Source organism: Necator americanus, chromosome III, assembly GCF_031761385.1.
Source record: "Necator americanus strain Aroian chromosome III, whole genome shotgun sequence".
Classification (NCBI taxonomy): Eukaryota; Metazoa; Nematoda; class Chromadorea; order Rhabditida; family Ancylostomatidae; genus Necator; species Necator americanus.
The window spans coordinates 14,417,594-14,439,106 of record NC_087373.1 but is presented as its reverse complement, the minus strand read 5'-3'; the positions used below and the strand labels follow the sequence as shown (position 1 = coordinate 14,439,106).

General features: G+C 42.4%; 8 protein-coding genes across 11 annotated transcripts; 5 read left to right on the top strand and 3 right to left on the bottom strand.

Moving 5' to 3' along the window:
• Positions 1 to 47: 47 nt before the first annotated feature.
• RB195_009586 (uncharacterized protein) lies at positions 48 to 284 on the bottom strand (the record flags this gene model as incomplete). The annotated part of the gene is made up of 1 exon (XM_064190198.1): positions 48 to 284. The coding sequence occupies one exon, from the start codon at positions 282 to 284 to the stop codon at positions 48 to 50; it is 237 nt and encodes a 78-aa protein (XP_064047781.1).
• A 206-nt stretch (positions 285 to 490) lies between these two features.
• Positions 491 to 1,560, bottom strand: RB195_009585 (uncharacterized protein; the record flags this gene model as incomplete). Of its 2 annotated transcripts, none has more annotated exons than XM_064190196.1 (4): positions 491 to 710; positions 774 to 902; positions 957 to 1,272; positions 1,347 to 1,560. In XM_064190196.1, 4 exons carry the CDS (start codon positions 1,558 to 1,560, stop codon positions 491 to 493), a joined length of 879 nt encoding a protein of 292 aa, XP_064047779.1. The 2 variants fall into 2 exon arrangements, with proteins under 2 accessions (XP_064047779.1, XP_064047780.1); XM_064190197.1 differs by having other exon boundaries at positions 1,347 to 1,503.
• RB195_009584 (uncharacterized protein) lies at positions 1,535 to 2,411 on the top strand (the record flags this gene model as incomplete). Its single annotated transcript, XM_064190195.1, has 4 exons — positions 1,535 to 1,537; positions 1,603 to 1,698; positions 1,740 to 2,157; positions 2,236 to 2,411. 4 exons carry the CDS (start codon positions 1,535 to 1,537, stop codon positions 2,409 to 2,411), a joined length of 693 nt encoding a protein of 230 aa, XP_064047778.1.
• A 265-nt stretch (positions 2,412 to 2,676) lies between these two features.
• On the top strand, positions 2,677 to 3,231 carry RB195_009583 (uncharacterized protein; the record flags this gene model as incomplete). The annotated part of the gene is made up of 1 exon (XM_064190194.1): positions 2,677 to 3,231. One exon carries the CDS (start codon positions 2,677 to 2,679, stop codon positions 3,229 to 3,231), a length of 555 nt encoding a protein of 184 aa, XP_064047777.1.
• A 252-nt stretch (positions 3,232 to 3,483) lies between these two features.
• Positions 3,484 to 3,810, top strand: RB195_009582 (uncharacterized protein; the record flags this gene model as incomplete). The annotated part of the gene is made up of 1 exon (XM_064190193.1): positions 3,484 to 3,810. The coding sequence occupies one exon, from the start codon at positions 3,484 to 3,486 to the stop codon at positions 3,808 to 3,810; it is 327 nt and encodes a 108-aa protein (XP_064047776.1).
• RB195_009581 (uncharacterized protein) lies at positions 3,654 to 4,204 on the top strand (the record flags this gene model as incomplete). Its single annotated transcript, XM_064190192.1, has 2 exons — positions 3,654 to 3,814; positions 3,913 to 4,204. The coding sequence occupies 2 exons, from the start codon at positions 3,654 to 3,656 to the stop codon at positions 4,202 to 4,204; spliced, it is 453 nt and encodes a 150-aa protein (XP_064047774.1).
• On the top strand, positions 3,827 to 4,204 carry RB195_009580 (uncharacterized protein; the record flags this gene model as incomplete). Its single annotated transcript, XM_064190191.1, has 1 exon — positions 3,827 to 4,204. The coding sequence occupies one exon, from the start codon at positions 3,827 to 3,829 to the stop codon at positions 4,202 to 4,204; it is 378 nt and encodes a 125-aa protein (XP_064047775.1).
• A 1,369-nt stretch (positions 4,205 to 5,573) lies between these two features.
• On the bottom strand, positions 5,574 to 21,250 carry RB195_009579 (uncharacterized protein; the record flags this gene model as incomplete). 3 transcript variants are annotated; one of them, XM_064190190.1, is made up of 32 exons in its annotated part: positions 5,574 to 5,768; positions 5,844 to 5,949; positions 6,960 to 7,054; positions 7,236 to 7,403; positions 7,735 to 7,834; positions 7,921 to 8,024; positions 8,228 to 8,359; positions 8,431 to 8,523; positions 8,584 to 8,776; positions 9,233 to 9,347; positions 9,403 to 9,482; positions 10,574 to 10,677; positions 12,157 to 12,315; positions 12,821 to 12,991; positions 13,098 to 13,223; positions 13,586 to 13,710; positions 13,773 to 13,950; positions 14,075 to 14,164; positions 15,555 to 15,648; positions 16,674 to 16,798; positions 17,652 to 17,777; positions 18,351 to 18,500; positions 19,097 to 19,252; positions 19,324 to 19,408; positions 19,478 to 19,593; positions 19,801 to 19,926; positions 20,022 to 20,180; positions 20,255 to 20,363; positions 20,467 to 20,561; positions 20,616 to 20,699; positions 20,752 to 20,826; positions 20,995 to 21,099. In XM_064190190.1, the coding sequence occupies 32 exons, from the start codon at positions 21,097 to 21,099 to the stop codon at positions 5,574 to 5,576; spliced, it is 3,939 nt and encodes a 1,312-aa protein (XP_064047772.1). The 3 variants fall into 3 exon arrangements, with proteins under 3 accessions (XP_064047772.1, XP_064047773.1, XP_064047771.1); XM_064190189.1 differs by lacking the exons at positions 16,674 to 16,798; positions 17,652 to 17,777; positions 18,351 to 18,500; ... (8 more) ...; positions 20,752 to 20,826; positions 20,995 to 21,099 and having other exon boundaries at positions 15,555 to 15,632; XM_064190188.1 differs by lacking the exons at positions 5,574 to 5,768; positions 5,844 to 5,949; positions 6,960 to 7,054; ... (14 more) ...; positions 14,075 to 14,164; positions 15,555 to 15,648 and adding an exon at positions 21,210 to 21,250 and having other exon boundaries at positions 16,655 to 16,798; positions 20,995 to 21,142.
• Between the last annotated feature and the right edge of the window lie 263 nt (positions 21,251 to 21,513).

The window sequence follows — 21,513 nt, the reverse complement described above, 5'->3', positions numbered from 1 at the left end:
TACACTTTTAATTGGAGATATGTTTCGGCTAAGTCGAGCTGTGAAAACTAGCGTCCTCCGTTGAGTTTCGTGAAGGTGTCCTCTGGGGTTGGAAGCGGATGCTGGTTTTGTTCGAGTGCATCGTTCAGTCCTGTTGAGTAGTCTGCGCAGAGGCAGATTGATCCATTTTCCTTCTGAATGACGACGATGGGTACTGCCCATTCTGAGTGATCAGCAGGCTCCAGCACGTGTATAGACACAAGTCGATCGATCGATTTCGGTTCAAATCCTTGGGACAGCAGCATAGGGTGCCGGGCGAGTCTTCAGAAAGATAGGCTTGGAGTCAGGCTTCAGAGCGAGTTTAGTCTTTGACTTAGTCATCCCAGTCCAGGAGCTGTGTCAGCCACATGGCAAGTACCGTATTCTAGCATCCACGAAAGTTGATCGGTTCGTTGTTGGCAGACTTCAGTGTCAGACGGGGTGATTGCATCTTAGGTCGACCCATGGCGGTTCAGTCTGCTGTGCTCAGCAATGTTACGTCTGCTCCAGTATCAAGACGCATGCGTACTGTCTTCTCATCAATTTGTACTCTACGTTGGATGCGGTTTACAGCGACGCCAGCATGAGTCGAAGCAATAGTGACGGTATTGGCAGATTTCCGCTTCTGTTTCGGATTCCGCTTCTTCTTCTCCGAGAAATTTTTGCAGAGTCCTCGCTTGTGTCCAGAGCGTCTGCAGTCGTGGCATCTCTGGTTCAAGAATGTGCAGTCTCTAGACCTGTGACTGGCTCCGCACCGAAAACAAAGTGATGGCGATTTCGTCTCTTTTGCGAATCCACGACGTTGACGTGCGGTACACTTGATCGTTCGAGGACTGCGACATCCTGACGAATGCCGAGAAAGTGCTAACTTCGGCAGCAAGCTCCTTTAGCGTGGTTTGAGGGTTGTCCTCCATCTTGCGAAGGGCACGAGCACGAACATCGGCATCTTGCGGGCGACAAGTCCACATATCCATACGAGGCACTTCATCTGCTCAGGTGTGACCTCGTTGAACTCAGTCATGGCATGGCGCTGATTGGCTAATCCGGTGTAGTCGCTGAGACTTTCCTCATTTCGCTGTGTTTTGAGGTAAGCGTAGCGTCTCGTGAGTACTGACGTATTATGTCCGAAAAATCCCTTCAGAGCAGCCACGGTTTTCGTTAAGGGATCATCGTATGCTCTTTTAGGAAGAATATGGTTCGTGAAACGGGCATATGTGATGGCGTCGAGTTTGGAGACGATTAGTCGAGCCTTTGCTGCATCGTACAAGATAGAACCTCCTTTGAGATTACATCCTCGTAGCAGTTGTACCAGATCTCGAATGTACAACCACTGTCCAAATCGTACACGAACTCAGGCAAGCGTGCCGATAGGGAATTTGTGACGAACTCGGCCGTGGCGACGGGAGCTGTTGGAACGATGGATGAAGCTGTTGGATGTGAAGCGGAGGTTATCTTTTCCATACGTTTCATCAGCTTAGTGAACATTTGTTGCTGTGCCTTGGTTTGGGCTTCCAAGATGGTACGGAGAGTTTCAACATCCATTTTGGAGTTGCTGTTCAGTGCGCGGCGCAACCGCAATTACAGCAAATCGACCAAACTCACTGCCTGGGCCGAGTGAGTGTCCACTCAGCAGGTCGGCCAGGCAAAAAGTGCAGGACTATTTTGGAACTTGGACCCTCGGTACGACCCGCTTGGAGGCCGACGTAGAGTCCTTGTCCCAGAAATCGACTTCACCAGCAATTCGACTGGGCTTGGAGCCGGGGCTGGAGTCGACATCACCAGCAATTCGACCGGGCTTGGAACCGGGGCTGGATTCGACTCGACCAGCAGTTCGATTGGGCATAGAGCCGCACAGGGAGTTTTTGAGCAAAAATCTTCGTCCTCAGCCGTACGCGTTGCATTCGGCTGATCGCCAGTTGTTGTGGATGCCGATACAGCCGAAGACGAGAAGCTTTATTGAAGTCGAACACGGAGAAGAGAACAAATCAGAACATATTCACATAAAAAAAGTTTCTTCTCAGCTTCGGGATACGGATCCACGAAGGGATCCGAGAAGTTCCCCTTTCACCGAAAAACGACATGGCAGATCTGAAAGACGGAGAATGCGGAACGAAATTTCGCCAACGTGTGTCTATTCATGTTGGAGTGTGGATAAGAAAATGTGGTACTGATTCCTTCGCAAAGTGCATCCAGGACGCTGCAAGGAAAACTTTTCAGCACTAATGCCGCGAAAGAAGTTTGCTTTTGCATCTGCGGAGACAAGATCCAGCTACAGTTCTGTATGTGTCGTCGGCAGCACTGGTGATGTCAACCTGGAAAAGCGCCTCAGAACAAAGTTGCGTCGTCAACTGCAACAAGACCGCGATTATGAGTGGACGTCAAGAGCGAAGTAGTTTGAAAAGACGTGGGAGGAGAAGAACCCGCGGAAATCATATGCTCCGCTGAAGCAGCATAGCGGTACCACGTTCTCCAGCCCTCAACACTGCCAATGGAGTGGTTGTCGGTGAGGCAACCTCTCCAATTTGGGAGGAGGAGGTCACTTCAAAACCTTGCTGAATAGTCGAGACGAGAACTGAATTCGAAAACGTTCATGGGCTGACGTAAGCGGTTAACGAGGAACCATCGATCGAGTCGGAGGTTCTGGTTTCTATCCAAAAGATGAGAAATGGAAAATCTGGTGGAGACGACGGAACTGAGGCAGAAATTCTGAAATATCTTCCTACGTCTGGGATTCGTGAGAGGACCAATATCATCTACTCAGTATGGATAGATGAAAGCATACCTGACTCATGGAGACACGTCATCTTAATTTCCCTCAAGAAGTTATCCGTCACGGACCCTATGAATTATCGAGGAATCTCCTTGTTGCGTGTTATGTACAAGGTTTTGGAGCGGATTATCCTGGACCGACGTAATAAGCATCGCAAAGAAACAACGCGTGACGAGCAAGCTGGCTTTCGTCAGCGTCGATCCGCGATTAACCAGGTGTTCATCGTTAGGACAGTGATCGAAATCTGGCAGCGCTATTCGAAGCCAATGCAACTAGCGTTTCTGGACTTTGAAGTCGCGTTCGACTCTCCTCACCGAGGCCGTCTTTTCAACGTGCTCCGCGTTGATGGAGTATCAGGAAAGTTCGTTCGCTTGCTTGATGACATGAATCAACTGCTGCAGTTCGAACACCAGCCGGACATACAACACCGTTTGAGGTGGTAAGTGGAGTAAGACAAAGGGCAGTGGCAAGACCCTTCTTGTTCAATTTCGCCATCGACGACATTATGCGAAGAACAGTCGACCAGTGTCCTGCCGACATCGTCTTAGCACAATCATGGTGCCCCTTGATCGATCTCGAGCACTCCAGCGATGTTGTTATATTCGGAGAAAGCTGTACGGAACTTCAACATGTAGTCAACCTTGTATTGAAGCTGCAGTCCTGGACTAAGTCTACGCCCTGATAAATGCAAGCAGATGTGGATCTTTTCGAGACCTCGAACGGGGATCAGGGTGAACGGACAACCGATAGAACTCGTCGATGAGTTCTGTTACCTGGGCTGTACGCTGAAGAACAACGGTAGCTACGAGAGATATGTTCAGCAAAGATGCGCTAGGGCCACTTCTGCATTTAACTCCTTAACGAAATGCCTGTTGTCGACCCCCATCACCAACGAAGTCAAGCTGCGAGTCTACTTATCCGCAATTCGCCCCATCATGATGTACGGATCGGAGACTTGGGCAGCACCATCAACGGTTATGGAGAGGCTCGACTGCACGGAACGAAAGCTGCTCAGAAATTGATGTGGTATACTGGCGAATGACACGTGGAAGACATCAACATCTTGCACCGCCATCGAAAGTGGCTAAAGTAAATCGTCTGCGCTTCTTTTGTCATATATTAAGGAGACCGGCAGATCGCCTTCTTCAACGAGTTCTGGGGAGTTTGCCGGGTTCAAGCTGGAAGAAGCCACCTGGCCGAAAACGGAAGTTCTGGACTGAGGTGGTGAAAGAGGACCTGAGGACACTTGGCGTGGATAGGCAGTTCAGGCGAGACGTAAGGTTTCGCAGAATATGGAACAACGACGAATGGATTGATTCTGTGCAAGCTCTCGCAGAAGATCGAGAAGGTTGGGCAGAGCTGTGTTCAAGGACGGCACACCTCGGCGAAGATGCGGGTAATCGCGTCAGGCGATGAAATCAGCCCGCCGCTTAAGTCAAGTAAGTCACTTAGCAGCACTGTTAACGTTAATAAAACTCTTTATCCTATAGAGGCAGCACCCCACTTCTAATGATGTGGGTAATTTTATCTTCTATCATATTTCACGCAGATTTTTTTAGGCATTCTTGGGAGGAGAGGTTCGAACTCAATCCACGAAATACTAATACTAGGGAAGAGCGTCGGTATCTTGAATAAATGTCGATAAGGCAATGAAGTGGCAATTAGATCCCTATTGTATTTTACCCCATTTGGTTGTCTGCATATTGCATACATGCATATATTATTGCAGCATTTTGTAATACTCCAGCCCCTGAACTGTAATTACTGTAACTTCTAAAATCTTGCCTAATTTTGTTTCCAAATATCCTTAGAGATCCCTATAATGACAACCTTGGTTGCTTTCCGTAACATGCTCGTCAGAGCTCCTGGACATTTCACACTGTGTAGCACTAAACTTTCCACACTTTTGAAAAACAAATTAATATTAGAGCCATTCGGAGTAATTGAAATAGGAATCAACTACGCTGAATCATAGCTTTATCAAGCCAAGCGGATCCGTGATAAGGAACTTCGACGATCTTAATAGACAAAGCCACAAAAAATTCACTGCTCATATTTGGAGTTGTTACCAGTACCGCTTTAATGAGCAGTGCCTCGCTTCTTTTCTATCGAAATGCGATTCATTTTGGAAAGAAAAGTTTGATCTGATATTGGTTGCAGTACTACTGTAAGTTTTTAGCGACGCTAGAAACCTGCAAATAAAGCATGTCCGCAAGCCTTCAGAGTAAGCACTAGTTGGTACCTGGTGACAGGACTACCGAGATAAGGTGCGATGAATTTGTCGAGCTGTTCTGAACATGCTCCCTCACAACTTTGAGTGTCGCACCAACTTGCTAGAGGTGACTTAGACAACAGGAATCCACATTAAATATCAGGCAACATTTTTGCACATAAGGCAACTTTTTTTTTTGTACATCAGTCAACATTTCTGTTATATGTTAGATCTACCAAAATTAACCACAGTGATGGTATTTCCAGATTCTACGCTTAAAATACAGAAATCAACAAGCGACCATGACGGAACGATTGAAAGCACCATTTATGTCTTATTATTATTCACATTATTGGGGCAACCGTCTGATCAACGTTTTACTCTGTAAACTTTGAAACATTCAATGTTTTAGGACATGCAGTTCCACTTTTCGAAAATCTGACATTGAAAAATTTAGTGGAGAATGGGGATGACTAAAAATCAGATGAACTAGCTGACATAAAATACATACTGAAAATGAAAAAATCTTATGGATAACCCTATAAATGAAAGATCGTTTCAGTGAAGAGAAAGTCACTTTGAATACAATACATTTGATGCGCCGTTAGACTCCTGAACAGTTGCAGTTCCGTCAATCTTCTCCAATAACACCGATGCCACACTCCTAGCGAGGTTCCGTTGGTGTTCGGCAGAATCGACGTCATCTGCACAAGAAAGTGCCCACTCGATCCAACCTCGCACAACGGCACCAAAGAACTCGAAAAACACCTGAAAGTTTTTCTTTCATAACGTGAAAAGGGAAAAGGATATAAAGATTAAATAGATGAAGAAAATTGTTTCGACCGATTCTGGTACTGCAACAGCGATAGAGAAGTATGCAAAAAGGACAGATGAACGAATGAAGCTATCCGGATGGAACCGCAAAGGTGTGACAAGTTCTGCCAAGGCACTGAAACAGTAGAGTCATTTTTAAAAGTATAGTTGGCTTCAGAGTCATACACATTTTACATTCAAGCTGAAATGAAGAGTATTTAAAAAAAAAGATGAGGAGTAATTGACAGAAATAGGGAAACAGATATTTACTGAAATTAAACCTGGTTTTAGCATTCCATTCAATAACAGTTAATTTGGCCGAATACATTCCATTTATTTTTGAGTTTTATGTGAAGCAAACAATTCAGTGATCAAAAAAAGGTAGCATGCCATAGAAATGTGGTTTCTGGGTGTTGAAAACATGTTTGGTCGGGTAAAAAAAAACCGTGAAGCCTAGTGCAGTTGCGTAAGCGGCTGCGTTCGAAGCGGCGCGGTGGACGCGGCGGCTGGGATCGAGGTGGAACCATCGCTACCTTCATTCGTACTACAAGTATGGGTAGTGCTAGGTCTCTCCTCGATCCCAATTCGTACGCAGTAGTAGTACCCCCAGTACGCCGCTTCGAGCGCAGCAGCTAGCGCAAATGCACCGAGCTTCAGGTTGTTTTTGACTCGACTATAACAAGTAATCAGCCAATTATCGTTTTGTATCATGAAAGTATTAGGATCTCGTTGAGTCTAGACATCTGTCTTGTGATTGTGCGCTAGATCTTTATAATATAATATAACAAATTTTGAAATAATAATTCCATAGTCTTACATGTTATATGAAATGACTTATATTTAAGCGAACCGATGAGAGAGATGACAAAGAAGTTTTTTACAACTGCGTTCATTATCTTCAAATCATTCTTACATACACACTTCCGAAAGAAGAAATTATGTTCCCGCAGAATAAAAAAACAACAATATCTAGAAGCACTGGTCAACGCCGATAATGAAGGGTTTCCGTAATGAAAGAAACAATGCTGTAGGCATCCTTTTCTTGCAAGAAATATGTTTACTCGAAAAGAAGGATGCAATTAACCCAATGATATTCGATGCAGAACATTTGCAGAGCAACAGAATTATTACTTCATCTTAACATACCCAGCCATTCTCACGACGGTGGGAGCACTTGCCGCCTTTTGTAGTATTTCACTTGCACAAAATAGCAATCGAGCCAAAAATGGTGAGTCTCGACCCTAGGAAAAAAAACATAGGAAAGAAATAAAAACACCACCAATGAAAATGAGAGTTCACTTCAAAGCTGTAAAGACAAGGATGTATTTGGTGCCAGCGCTTGAAAAATTTTGAGAGTGGCCAGCACCAATTACACGTGTCAGTCATTTCAAATATAATATGCGTGTGGAAATATACCATTACCTTCAATTCTAGGTGTTCTTCAGTCTTTGTCCTCAAAAGAGGATAAAAAAATAATGTAGCAACGCTCGCGAACCGGCAAGGAGATGTGAATTCCGGCTTCTTCTCTGTTGTGAACCTTCGCGTATGAGAACGGATTCGTGCGTCCACTATTGATCTCCAGTCACTGAGCTGAAAGAAAGTCAGTTTTTACAATGAGTTATAAAAATAGCGCGAATCCAAGTTTGAAAAACGAATATTACGGGTATATAGTAGGGTCAAAACAACATGAAGCACGGTGCGATTGCGTACGTGATGGTTAGAAGAGTACATGAACCCTTACTGGCACCACCCATTGCTACAGTTTGTGATGGTCCCACCCTGGCTCCCGACTATATTTTCATTTAGCTGGGGTGGAAGTTCAAACTAAGATTGCCCTATCACTAACACTACAAAGCAGAAAAAAATCCACCTCAGAAGATAAGTTCTCTACAAAGTAGTGGAACATCAAAGGTAAACGTACCTCTTTTTCTTTCTTGACTACCTCAACGATCTTTTTTGGTTCTTTCTGAAATTCTGACAGTTCTTTAGCTGCTGCAAGGAAACACTCCAGTATCAAGTATCTAGAAAGTGCCTTTTAACAAAGATTGAAAAAAAAGGCTATGCTGAATGAGCATAGTGCTTCAAACAATAATTGAAAGACACTTACCGATGGAAAAATGAGCAATTTCGAGAGAAAATAATCTCTCCCAATTTAGGAGCCAATTCTGGTCGCATAACCAAACAAGAAATAATGCACTGTTTTCGTGTTTCCTAAGAGAAAAGACAAAAATTACAAGAGAATTCTAGGATAATGGCAACATAAAATATAATTACTCATAATATTGTTATGATATTCTAGGAAAAGCACTTCCAGTTTTCGTGAAGTTTGCTCAATAACTTCTTGATGTATTCATCAGCCTTCTCTTCTCATCATTGCGTGACAGTGAGTTAAATGTAAAACTCCAGTTACAAACCTCAAATTTCTTTGTCGAGAAGTTATTTTCCAAAAACACCAGCTTTTTAGCTAACTGATCAGCGATGTCAACAAATCCTACTGCTTTCCTCCTTATCATACCATTGACAGCAAAGAATGCGGCTTCGAATTTCTAAGAAAACCAACTAATTACAACAAAACAACGAAGCGGCAGGTCAAAATATGAACAAAAAAGGATTTCACCTCGTATTTTTCCTTCTCAGCTAGCTGTTCCAGACAGTCCCTTATATAGCTAGGAGCAGGGGCAGTTCTCTCAGGCTCTTCACCATCAGACGCCTTCAAAGTCGAAGATAGAGCAGAAAATTCGAAGACACGTTACTGACTAGATGCACCCACCAACTCAATATTTTTTTCGCTCTCTGGAACGTCGTATGCCTCGAAGTCCTCTTCGTCGTCACTATCAATCGGCTGCGTATTAATCACACAGCTGGATGAGCTTGGCATCTGTATGCTTGCTGGATCTACGGTGGGCACTAATGGCAGCAACGTTTCTGATTGGTTGATCTCACCAACTTCACCATCTCGAATGCTAGCAATGAGCATACTCACAACAAGTTAATCTTTCGTTATTGTACAAGCTATTGCTTGTGCTTCTTCACGTATGCGAATCAAGATTTATTTAAAATTTACATCGCCGCAAAAACAGACCAAAATAAAAATACTGGAATAAAGCAGTCCGTTTCTAGCTTCATCTTCTCGAAATTTTACGAATATTTGCCTAGAATCAATGACATCTCACAATCAAATCTAACTTTAGCTCTCATTCAAATTTCTTCTCAAATTTTTAAAAGTGAACAAAGAACAAGTATTTATGTACTTCATTTCCGATCGGTGGAGATATTACTGAATACCTCGCTGACTAAGTGCTAACTAACTCCCCCTTATCAATTTGAATCAACTATTTTTACTCAACCTTATTCACGATTTTTTTCAGGTATACTCACATGAGAAGTTCATCTTCATAAATGCATGAAAAGAGGCGTACCTTCGCATTTCCCTCAGCCAGCTGTCATCTTGGTAGTCGAATTCCAGACGTTCGCCTCCCATCCACATAGAAAATGTCTCTCCCACGAACATCCCAGACTGACGGATTATAACGTCTGAACAATATCGTATGACTTCAAATTCGTTTTAGTAGCAGGCATGCAAGCAGACCTGGATGTGACAGACGCTGCTCCACACCTTGAATAGCTAGGTCAAAAAGCTTCTGCCATGCATCCGTAAGTCCGAGGTCACTGAAAAATTTTAAAAAAGCCTCAAACCAAACAACGTCACAGTGAAGATTATCCATAAAGTTGGTTGACGTGTCACTGCCTTATCATAGCTGAGCAGACATTTTGTTTGCTAATTTCAAATGGCAATGAAGAATGTTGTGGGAGAATAAGAGGAACTCTCTACTACTCTCACAGTTAATGTGTGTGTAGAGCCTACTTTTACTTCTAACATTTGTAGACTATCCATGAAAAATACTTGAGTTCATTGCTGTTCAAGCATTGGAAAGTTTAGGTTTCAGGAAGAGCAAAATTGAGACGGAAAGGCCACAAAGGCTTGAAGGAAAGAACAGAATAGGTGGGAACACATTTTTAGACAATTTTGTGAGAGTCAGTTCTCTGATTTCTGGTTACACTAGACGGCGAGAGACAGTACTCTTGTATGTACTCACAGAAGGCAGAAATTGTATGCTTACTCAGTTTTCTTGAATATAACTACATCAAAGGCGAAAAAATTAGTTCGTAGTTTGCGGCAGAAGTCATGCTCCATTTTTTAGTGCAGTCATTTTGTAGTTCCTCGATGTTATGATCTAGATATGGTCGGCCGAAAACAACATGAAGCACGGTGCAGTTACGAAACTGGTTGCGCTCGAAGCGGAGCGGTGGAGCTAGCGGTTAGATTCGAGATGGGACCATCACGAAATGCAGCGATGAGCGGTGCTAGCAAGGGTCCCCGCATGGGGATAATGGATGGCGATTCTAACTGCTACGCTCCATTGCAGCGCTTTGACCCCAGCCCCCTAACTGCACCATGCTTTGTCGTTGTATGTGTTTTAGATCCGACTATAGAATGCTAGACTGCCGTTAAATAGTAATACTGGCTCAGCAGTTAGTATGATATCTAACCGGGAGCAGTGTCTACATAAACTGCAAACACTTTGATTATATACTGCTATTGTAATGGATTTGGACAACGCCGTTAGAACGGAGATGCCTGTGTAGAGGGCCAGCTCGAACATTTTTTATACATGGAGATTATCTCCGCACTTTTTGTCGCTTCCGGACGGCTGGAAGAAACATGAAACAGTTTTTCAGGATGACAGAAAAAAGCTTACTTGATCCAACGACCCATTGCTAAGACAACTCTGGTGAGGTGAGCCTGCTGCTCAACAGCAACATATCGAACATGTGCTGGATCAGACCATACAGAAACCACCTCCTTAAAACCAAACAATCCATAGAGAATGAGTCAGACATTGAAAACGTAATTTACTTAGGCACTTCTCTGACTTCTCTGACTACTGGCAACATTTCCACTTTAATTTTAGCAAGTTGTTCCTGAATTTCTACGGTTTCCAACAAAAGAGACGCCGAAGAATACAGTAGACTGAGATCAATTTTTAGAAATAAAAGAAGCAGTAGATTGAACGTACACTCTAAAGATGAAATAGAGGCCAAATAATTTATATTGTGATTTTTCACAAAACACGAAAAAATACATCCTTTGAAACATCCCCAAGTTTTCGATAACAAAAAAAGCCATCAAAGAAAGCGAGCCAAGATCCATTAAGAAAAGTGATTAGGTGAAAGATTTCTCATGTGAGTGAACAGAAAACGAGATATTTTTTAAAAATTTTAAGCTACGAGCTGTACCTAATGGTCACCAACTATATGTCTGACTCTCAGTATTCCTATAAACTCGATAATTAGTTGTCTTGTTTGACATCACTAGTAAACAGAAACTTTGAAAATAAAAACATACAGATCTAGGAACATTAGATTGAGGAATAAGTCGAGATCGTTTTTTAACAATATGAAATGACATAAAAAATACGATGAGAAGTGGTTTCGAAGTGTTATACATAATTCGATAGATGATTTTTCACTCTACGAGAATGCATTATTCCGATATTTTATTTTATTGACTATTGCTTTTTAGTTTTTTAATTGAAAATGTAGTGTAAAGTTGAGAAACAGGGCATTATGGACAGCATTTGTTTTTGCATTTAATCGAGACGGTAAGGCCGCTGAAGCTTACTTTGACGTGGTGTGTAGAGAGGGTAAAATGTTCAAAAATACCACCCGTCTTTGCTTCTGCGCTTCAAAACTGAGAATTTTGGCATCGAGGAGTTATCACACACATAGTCCACTAATTTTAGTACGTTGAGAGAAAACCTTTTTCTTCTAAGTACAAGGATACAAAAAAAAAATACTAGAAATCAATCAACACTTTATTTCCTATTTTTGTTCTTCGCATTGTTCTCAAGAATTTTCGCCATTGTTCAATAATACCCGGTAATTGTTATCGGTTTTTGTTTTTGTTTTTTTTTTCTTGTTTTCACCTTTTTGAAGTTTTTCTTGTGTTTCATTCGATATCATCCGTACACACCACAAATCTCACAAGCAACTTCAAGGGCCATATCATCTCAATCAAATGCAAAAAAGACTAAAGGTATCGAAAAATATGAAAATGCTCCATGTCGGGGAGTTTACCTAAACGTACCTCAATGATCTGAAAAATCAAAAGTTAATAAAATTAAATGTTCGCAACACGATTTTCTTGTTGGGCGAAGAATTCTCTATAGATCGACACGTTTTAAAAGTACTTATTATACTAAATACTTTTATTTCTACGTGCATTTTCCACATTCAAGAACATGCTCACGACTTATTCATCAGCAAAATATGTTTAGCATACCTCGATTGTCTGCAAGTAAATTTCTTTGGTTGCAGCTGTGTGAAGATATTCAGCGATTGTTATTACCACAAGTGGATCACATGTCCGCTGTAGGAGGAGTTTGGTACAGCATACACGACGAATGATTGAATTGCGACGTATCGAGAATCCAAAACAACGCTATAAATATTTAAAAGGGATATAAAGAAGGAAAGGAGGGTAGGAAGAAAGGAGACAAAACAAAAATCAGAAAACAAATCATCATACCGTGGGTTAAAGGCAGCATACCACGAATCTGAGGTGGTGCGGATTTCAGGTGGAGTATACGTATACCGCGTCCTACATTATGGAGACGGGGTAGCTCCGCTCGTCTCTCCCTGCATCACTGCAAACAGCCGCCTCCAGAATGCTGTTTTGTACGACGCCATCTATTGCAACGCTCCACCCCTTGTGCCTGCGATTCGCCGAAAATCAATTCGGACTGCCCCGATAGGCAGTAAGGGAGGGGTGGCGCGCTGCAATAGAAGGAACCGCACAAAACAGCATTCAAGGGCCGGCTGCTTGCACTGATTTAGGGAGAGATGAGCGGAACCACTCCGGTCTCTATAATCTACGACATCGTATACGGATACTGCACCTGAAATCCGTACCACCCCAGATTCGTATTATGCTGCCCTTAACATACCAGTAGATCTTTTGTTGATGATGCAGACAATACTACAGCTGTAATTAACGCTTCTGAATCTCGAGTACTAATGGTTTCGTCCGTGAACAATCGTTGTGAAATACGATCCCATACAGGTGATTCACTCTGACTACACAAGTACCTCACCACAAAATGAAGTAACGTCGAATCCTGAACATGCTAACGAATTCGGATACTTTCCAACGGTCACATCTTTTAACATTGGAAAAAAATACAAATACACTCTCTTACAACTTAATTATTCCTAAAAACATACTTGGACTATTATTGTGCGACTCTTTGCAATTAGCAAGGAAATAATGCGTAAATCAACATCTTTCTCGGCAATCACCAAATCATATACATGTTGCAAGGAACAGGACAGCGCCGAGCAAATCGCATTCTGTAAGTGTCAAGTGGCAAAACTGAGTGATTATTATGTTCGTAAAAACTTGCTACAGTAGGGTCAAAACTACATGAAGCTCGTACGCAATTGCGCACGCGACTTCTGTCGAGGCGCTTCGTTGGAGAGTAGCGGCTGGGAGCATGGTGAAACCCTTGCTGGCACCACCCATCGCTGCACTTTGCGATGGTCCCACCTCGGTTCCAAATGCTACCTCCACCGCGCCGTTTCCAGCGCGTACGCAAATGCACCGCAACTACACTCGTGATTCATGACGTTTTGACCCGACTATAAATACATCGAATTGATGTTTTACAGAGGAAACCTAACTTGGCTAAATCATTCTTTCATAAAAATTTTACCTCTATAGCATGAAGGCTGTCAGATGTGCTGTTGAGGACTCGAACCTTAGCATTCACATTGAATGCTTTTTCACGTAAGAATACCAGACACGAGATGAAATGTTCGTAACTTTGGTACATAAAATCTAAAACCAACAGTAAGGAGGCAGTTCATGACAAAATCTCAATTATTTCGTTAGAAAACTACCATCGATATTTTGTTGAACACTGTCTTTAAACGTGCGGCAAAGATTTTGGCGAATGCACAAAGTCAGCCAAAAGATTATACGATCATCCAGTCGTTGCGGTGACACATGAGATACAAGAACAGGAAGGGCGTAGAGGGGATTGGCAGTTGCGAACAAACTGTCAACATAGGAGGATACCTAAAAAATGACCGAGGGTGAAAAAAAGAATGGCGAATGAATAACAGGGAAAGAAAAGCACGTAATCCCACCGAAATCTCCCTTTTTTCGAGAAAGATCGAGCTCAAATATGAAAAATGCTTACTTCATGTTGAGTCAAATATCTGTCGATTTTGTCAATTTCGTCAACAATTCCTTCCAATGTCGCACAACAGTCTTGATCCCATAAAAGTTCCTGAAGAAAACTCTGTACATTCAGCTGAAGACAACTGATTCGTAGGTTTCAATAGGCTAACATATGAATGAGAAAACACATACATTCGCCACCGAACGTTCAACCTAGCTCATGCGACGCGTCCGCAAAAAGAACAGGCAACAGTCCCCGGCTCATCTAACGAACTTCGCTAATGTGCTTCTCATTGCATCAGTAACCGTCTTCACGCGTCGCCTAAGTCGCTTGAACGCGTTCGGCTGCGAGTGTACAGCTGTTGACCGTCTGAAGTGATTCCAGCCGCCCTTCTTTGTATATCAAGAAATGTACCTCGAAAGAAAAAAAAAGAACGGTCCCATTTTCGAAATGTCCAGAATACCTTCCTCCTAGAACTTTTACGAAATGCAAAGGTTTAAACAGCAAAAATACCGTGCGCGCTCCATGCATCCACATTTACACGTGTAGTTCTGGACAACCACAGTGTATTCCGCTATCTCGCCTTCTAGCGGATTTAACACATAACAGTATGCCTATGCGGCCTAAAACCTTCAGCAAAATAATTGCACGCAAATCTTTGCGCTTGAGATGGGACTCTCGCTAGCTTCAATTTCAGCTGTAATGAGTACGGATCTCACGGCATCATCTCGAGCGCTACCGACTACAGCACTTACACGACTGCTCCAGATCTCAGGTTGTTTAGGTTCTTTTAACTCTTTTAACCTCCCTCCACTCTCCATCCTCCCTGTAACTAGTCTGTAACATCATCTTTGATGTCATACATATCAATCTGTGGTTGATGATAACTTGTGATTACCAATGTGTGTTTGTATAATACCAAGATCTCCCTCCAGTAAACCTAGGACCTCCGCCCCTGATATTGTATTCCACGCTATAGATTTGTTATAGGCAGTGCATCACGAAACTGACCATGTTGTTTCTCTCGGTGATTGGTATATTACAGATACATGATCAGTGATTAAAATATTAGAGAAATGTTGGCACCTAGCCAAATAGGAATCATATAGCGTTCAAATCTTTGCTAAACAACAAACCCAAAGATACTTCGCAAATATAGTAGAGTCAAAACGATACGAAGCACAGTGCAATTGCATAAGCAGCTGCGCTCGAAGCGGTGTGTGGAGTATAGGAGTTAGGATGAAGTGAGGACCCCTTCTACCACCGCTCATTGCTGCAGTTCGCGATGGTTCCACCTCGATTCCAACCGCTTCCCCCACCGCGATGTTTCGAGCGCAACCGCATACGCAACTGCACCGTGCTTCATGTCGTCTTGATTCGACTGTATCTCGGAATATGAAGGATCAATGAGATAGAAGCCGACAAAACCTCCTCTAATCAAAATAGTTTACAAAACAGCGGAAAAAAAGAAAAATCTTGGTCTCCGATCAGAATATACCTGCTTTGCTTCCTTCAAAATTTGAAGCACCACTGCTCGTTCTTCGGCATTTCGCAAACGATGACCGACGTCACCCATGAAATCTGATGGTCTCCTTAATCATTATATTTGCGTACACCCTTTGTCCCATTCTATCGTTTCAGATCTTCGCCTCTTCAGAATGTTGTTTCCCGATGAGATCGATACTAATGAATACTTGTTTAGAGTCCAATGAAGAAAAAGGACAAAATTATCAACAGATCCACAAACGCCAATTACAAATTTCGAGACAAAATCTCTTATAAATGGGCTAGGCGTAGCTACCGTTCATTGCATATCAGGAAAACTTGACATTTTCGACCGCCGACTCATTTAAAGGCATCTCCCCACGAATCTGGGATGGTACGGGTTTCAGGTGGGTAATGCCTATATGGGTTCGTAGATTCTGAGGAAGAGGGTGATTCCGTCCGTTTCTCCCGGTATCAGTGGAAACGGACAACCCCGGAATGCTGTTTCTTATGACGGCTTCCGTTGCAATGGGCAACGTTTCCGCCCCGCCTGGGATTCGTTGAATTCGGACGAATCGCATGCGGGGCGGGGCGCAAAGGTTGCGCGTTGCAACAGAAGCCGTCGTAAAAAAACAGCGTATGGGTCATCCGTTCCCACTCTTCGACACCGGGAGAAACGGACGGAATCACCCTCTTCCTCACAGTCTACGACCCCGTTTAGGCATAACCCACCTGATACCTGCACCACCCCAGATTCGTGGGGTGATGCTTTTAAGTCAATCTCAAACCATTTTAAACGCAGCACGTATCACGAAACTGACTATTTTGGGGTTTCTGTTGGCAAATATAGGGTTGGGAGTGTAGGCTACGAGTATGATCGTGAAACGCTGTGTTCTCTAATCACCATTCAAAACTGCACATGTCTCTACGAAGTACGTTAGAACGCACGTTTGCACACATTCCCGTTTCCTCAGCGGTATATTCACGGTTTCAGATGAACAGTCTGCTGAGAAGACCTCATTTATTTCCCGCCGCCCGTTCGTGGATGCGGCGCGTGCATAAGGATGACGCATTCTAACGAAATAACGTAACTCATAGGAAAGAACGCTGTTTTTAAGAACGATTAGAATACTCGTAATCTACACCCTGAACTGTATATTCTTCCACAGAGACATCACTTTCGCGATACGTTGGTTTTAAATTCGCGGAAGATACATAAGGAAACTCAAACTTGAAGTGGAAACGTTCGATCTTCACCTGTAAGAAAAAAATTTAAGTTGAAAATACTATAATGATTAGGTCTGCATGTTATTGAGCCTACCAGCCTGATCACTTTCAAAAGGAAGTACTAGAAAAGTTTGAAGTTTAAATTACAAATAGGCATTTTTCAGGAAACACTATGCATTTACTCGCTTAAAACACTCTAGCACTTGATTACAATAATAAAAATTAGCAGGTAGAATTTTAAAAAAGTGGCCGTCAAGAGTAGCGAAAGAATGCAACATTAGTCCTTGGTTTCTAACAAAGCTTAACTCATGCACTGATGTTTATTCAACTTAAACAAAATCAACATAGAAAAATATCGTAAAACATTAACAAATCAACACTAAAAAGTGCATTTTGGACATCTAACATTATATACAGCGATAACAAGTAGTGAAATCAAGTGATCACACTTTACCACACAATAATCGGCAGAATAAACGGTAAAGTGGTAATTCTAATAATTCTCGTTCCTATTCGAGTCAAAAAGAGTGCGAAAAAAACAACCTATGAATAAGCAGCTCTAGATACCCGTTCATCAAAAAGCTTATTTACTGCGCCTCTTCTTTTTGTTTTTTCCATTATCTGTGCGATTTTTCCTGCCATGTTTATCATAGTCGCTATCGGAGCTGCTAACTTCTCTGTGTCTGTGACGTGCTTTACTGCGAGAGGTAACCCCAGCTTTAGATCTGTGCTTTTTTGCTACACTAGTATCACTTACTGAAGATGAACTACGTTTAGATCTACGCTTCCTTCGCCTAAGCGGTGAGTGCTTATCTTTGCTGCTATCCGTTCCCTCGTTTTCTGAGCGGTTTTTCTTCCTACGAGTACGTTCACGGCTTCCTACATTGGAAGACACATCAGTAAATGAACTGGATGGACGGTCATGCGAATTGCTTGGTTCCGACGTCGCTCCAGTAGAGCTAGGATGACTTGTACCCTGCTTGGCAGCGTTGGCCATCTTTTCCTTCAGCTAAAAATAGTAGTTTATTACCTCAGAAACGCAAGAAGTTGACTACTTATCTTGCAGTTCGTACAAAAGAATTATTTCAGCACCAACATACTGCATTTCAGACTTACGTATGAATGCCTAAATTTGACCTGCAACATGAGCAATAGACAAGTTGTTGGAGAGAATGTGTTCCAAATGTTCTCATGGTTAAATGCATCAGCGCACGAATTCGGGGTGGTGCGGGTTTCAGCTGGGTTACGCCAATGTGGCCAATAGATTATGGAGAGAAGTGTTATTCCGCCCATTTCTTCCCAACTGCCGCAAAAAACTACCCGGAAGATACGGCTTCGAGCATTCCGGCGCATTATTTTTTACAACAAGTTCGATTGGAGCGCACCAGTCTTGTGCACGCACCGCATCTTTCGGGCCGTTTTTTGCGGCAACTAGGAAGAAATGGACGACCCGCACACAACCCAAGAATCGTGAGGTGATGCCTTTAAAGGAAATGCACTATCCAGCAAAGTTAAATAAGCGAGTAGGGCAAAAATTTCTGGGTTTTGAATACCAAGTGTCGGTACTAAAGAAACTGCTCACCTCTTCACGCATGCGCATCTCACGTTGGCGTAGCAGCATTGTCCGTAAAAACTGCTCCTTTTCTTCTGAACGAATATCTTCCAATTCAACAACACGTTGCTCCGCTCTTAATCGTGCTTCTTGCACTTCCTTTCGGCGGTCTTCTTTTCGCTAGAAATCTGTGACATGTAATCGAAACTATGTTTGCTAACAGAAACAACTGTTCACTGAACAATTCCACATAAGCTCAAGAGTTTGTATGGCGCGGTGGAGAGAGGTTACCCTGCATGCGTGCGGTCAACAGTACAATACCCCCAAGCTTCCGATGCCTATAAGATCGATTCATTGGTAGCTTGTCTAGGAGGATAAAGACACTGAGTTGGTACATCGGGTGAATCCCGCAGGTGAATCCCGTATAGACCATATTATGCATTTCCAAGGTTCTACGGTTCTGATCTATTCCGCGGTTCCTATCTAAAGTCGAACGAGTTTGCATAGTACTACCACTTAAAATATTTGCATACTTGAAAAAATTCTGAAAAAAACGACCTTTCAAAAATATCTAATGGTTCAACTGTTGATATAAAATTGAAAGCCAGCGCAAGATTTAGCATATTTGCATGAAGAACCCACTTTTAGAAAAGTAATATCCTAAAAAAAATATGGATCTAAGATTAAACAGATAAGAAGTTAAATAACACTTTCTCCGGATTCATTTAGTGTTAAAAGATGCTAATGCAACAAGTCTCAGACGAAAAACAAATTACCTGCATACGAGCGAAAACAAATTCAAGAAGGCGTCTTGACTCGACAACTCGAGCTTCGATGTCCCGAAGCCTAGCCAACTCAGCCTCTTTAGCTAATCTCTCTTCTTCTTCACGTCTCAAGCGTTCTGCTTCCTTCCTCAATCGCTCAGCTTCGTACTGCAATGAGCAGAATCTTCAGAAAAGCGCCCTTACAAGGAGATTACATTTAGAAAAACATCTTTGACGACCTTCTCTTTCCTTTTCCGTTCACGTTCTTCTCTCCGCATCTCTTTCTCTTCTAGGAGTCGACGTGCTTCTGCCTCTTGCTCAGCACTAAAAATTGCAAAATACTCATATATAAGTGTGAAAGTGATGCTCTGAGCTTGTCATCTTTAGGCTAACATTCGACGCTTCTCTTCTTCAACTATCCGCCGTCTTTCGGCAAGAATTCTTTCTCGTTCGATCTGTCTGCGGTTAATAATCGCTTCACTTAAATGCTTGGTACGATCGAAATCCACCTGAGAGTACGGTCGCAATCATCCACCATCGCCCATTCATGAAAGAAAAGTTAAAGCAGTGATGACATTACATCTTTTCAGAACGTAGTTAAAAAACAATTTTCTGATAAGACTACTCGTAGTGGGCAACTCATTTGTAGCTCATGACAAAAAAGTTTTCATGACATTTTATTCATTCTATATCGAAGCAAATATCCAAAAACCGACCTTAACATTGGCATGGAACACTTTACCATCGATTCTTTTCGTCCATTTCATATTTTGGAACGACTCCATAGCAATAGCAAAACCACTATATTCAGTGAACTGAACGTAAGCCTCGAAAAAGACATCCTAGAAAGAAAAGAAATCCATTCGAATCGGTTCATTCCATCAAAGAGTTTCATAGAAAGAGAACTAGTCTTACTGATACTATGCCTACTGCATACCTGCCCGAACGAAAAACCTTTGCTTTTAATGCCGCTAATTTGTGGACTCATCTCCTTGCGAAGCTCATCGCAAGATGGTATGTCAACCATTCGCACAGCGCCAAAAGACTCCATAGCTGCCTTGAGAAGATCCTCGCTTGGTTTATCACAACCTTTCTCCTTGAAAAAGGAAAACTCGAGGGAGCACATACATGGAACTATTGAGAAAAACATAAGGAAAAATATGCGCTTACAGCGAACCACTTGATAGGCACTTTGGAGAGATAGACGGTATCCGGCCGCTCACCAGGTTTACTTTCATCTAATTTGTTTTTCATGAAAAATAAGTCCCAATCATGGCGCCTCAAATGACAGAAGAATAATATGGAGACATAGGAGAAGTCAAAGGTTACACAAACGTAAAAAAAAAAAAAAACTTGTCCTATGAACAAATTTCAAATCGTACCTGGGGAAATCGGACCTTGCTTCCGCAGCACGTACCCGCACAGGATCGCTGAATCCACTAACCTTCACTGTTAATGACTCCAAGATCTTTATCGCCTTCAAGATACAATTTAAAACCAAGCAACATATCGGATAATTACTAAGACTCACTTGTTTCATGATCTTCTTCGAGAGTAGATCGGCCTCCAAAGTCACCCCTTCGAGGGAACTTTCCGTGACGCGGATTGAAGCGAACTGCATATTTCTATCGTGGTTGATGAAGAAAAATAGACATGGGAGGACTCACTTGAAGTGGTGCAATGCCTTTTTTCAGTCGTTCCATAAGGTCCCAGTTGGAGATAGATTGACCAGGGATAGTGAACTGAACAAATGAATGCGAGAAATTCCACTTGAAAGATTGCACTAACATTCAATTGCAGAGGCCTCCGTAATATTAGAGGCTTAAAGTGACCATAGTTATTTAGAAAACAAATCTGGCCGGGAAGAACATTTTAAAAAACCACCATTTACAATGAAAGTACACGCTAACCTTTGGCAATTTTATGTTGATTTCTATCCTACAGAGAGGACTGAGATACAGATCCTGTTTCGGACAAAACCTTTCCGCTTCAGGACCTAAGAACTGTTCCTGCATAATCGAGATCCTTGTTTCTAAATACCCGTATCGACCGTAAAACCTGTAAAGTTCGAAATAAATATCAAAGAATTCAAAAAAAGAGCCGTTTTAAATACGTATGTACTAACATGTTACACGCACTGGTGAACTTGACACAAAGGTCCCCCATATCCTATACTTCGAAAAAAAAAAGAGCGAAAATGGTCAAAAGCAGCTTTAGCGTCTTAGCTTCAACTTAGTATTCTAACTAATGGCTTTTGTGACCATTTCGGAATAACATCTGCCCGAGTAAAATATAGTTGGGGGGAGGGGGTCCAGTCAGTGGCGTCCTTATTTCTGGAAGTAAATAACTAAACCAGTCGGGGTCCTCAGACCTAAGCATTAGTCTTAGAGGATCTGCGATGTGAAAACTAAAGTCGACTAAACTAACTA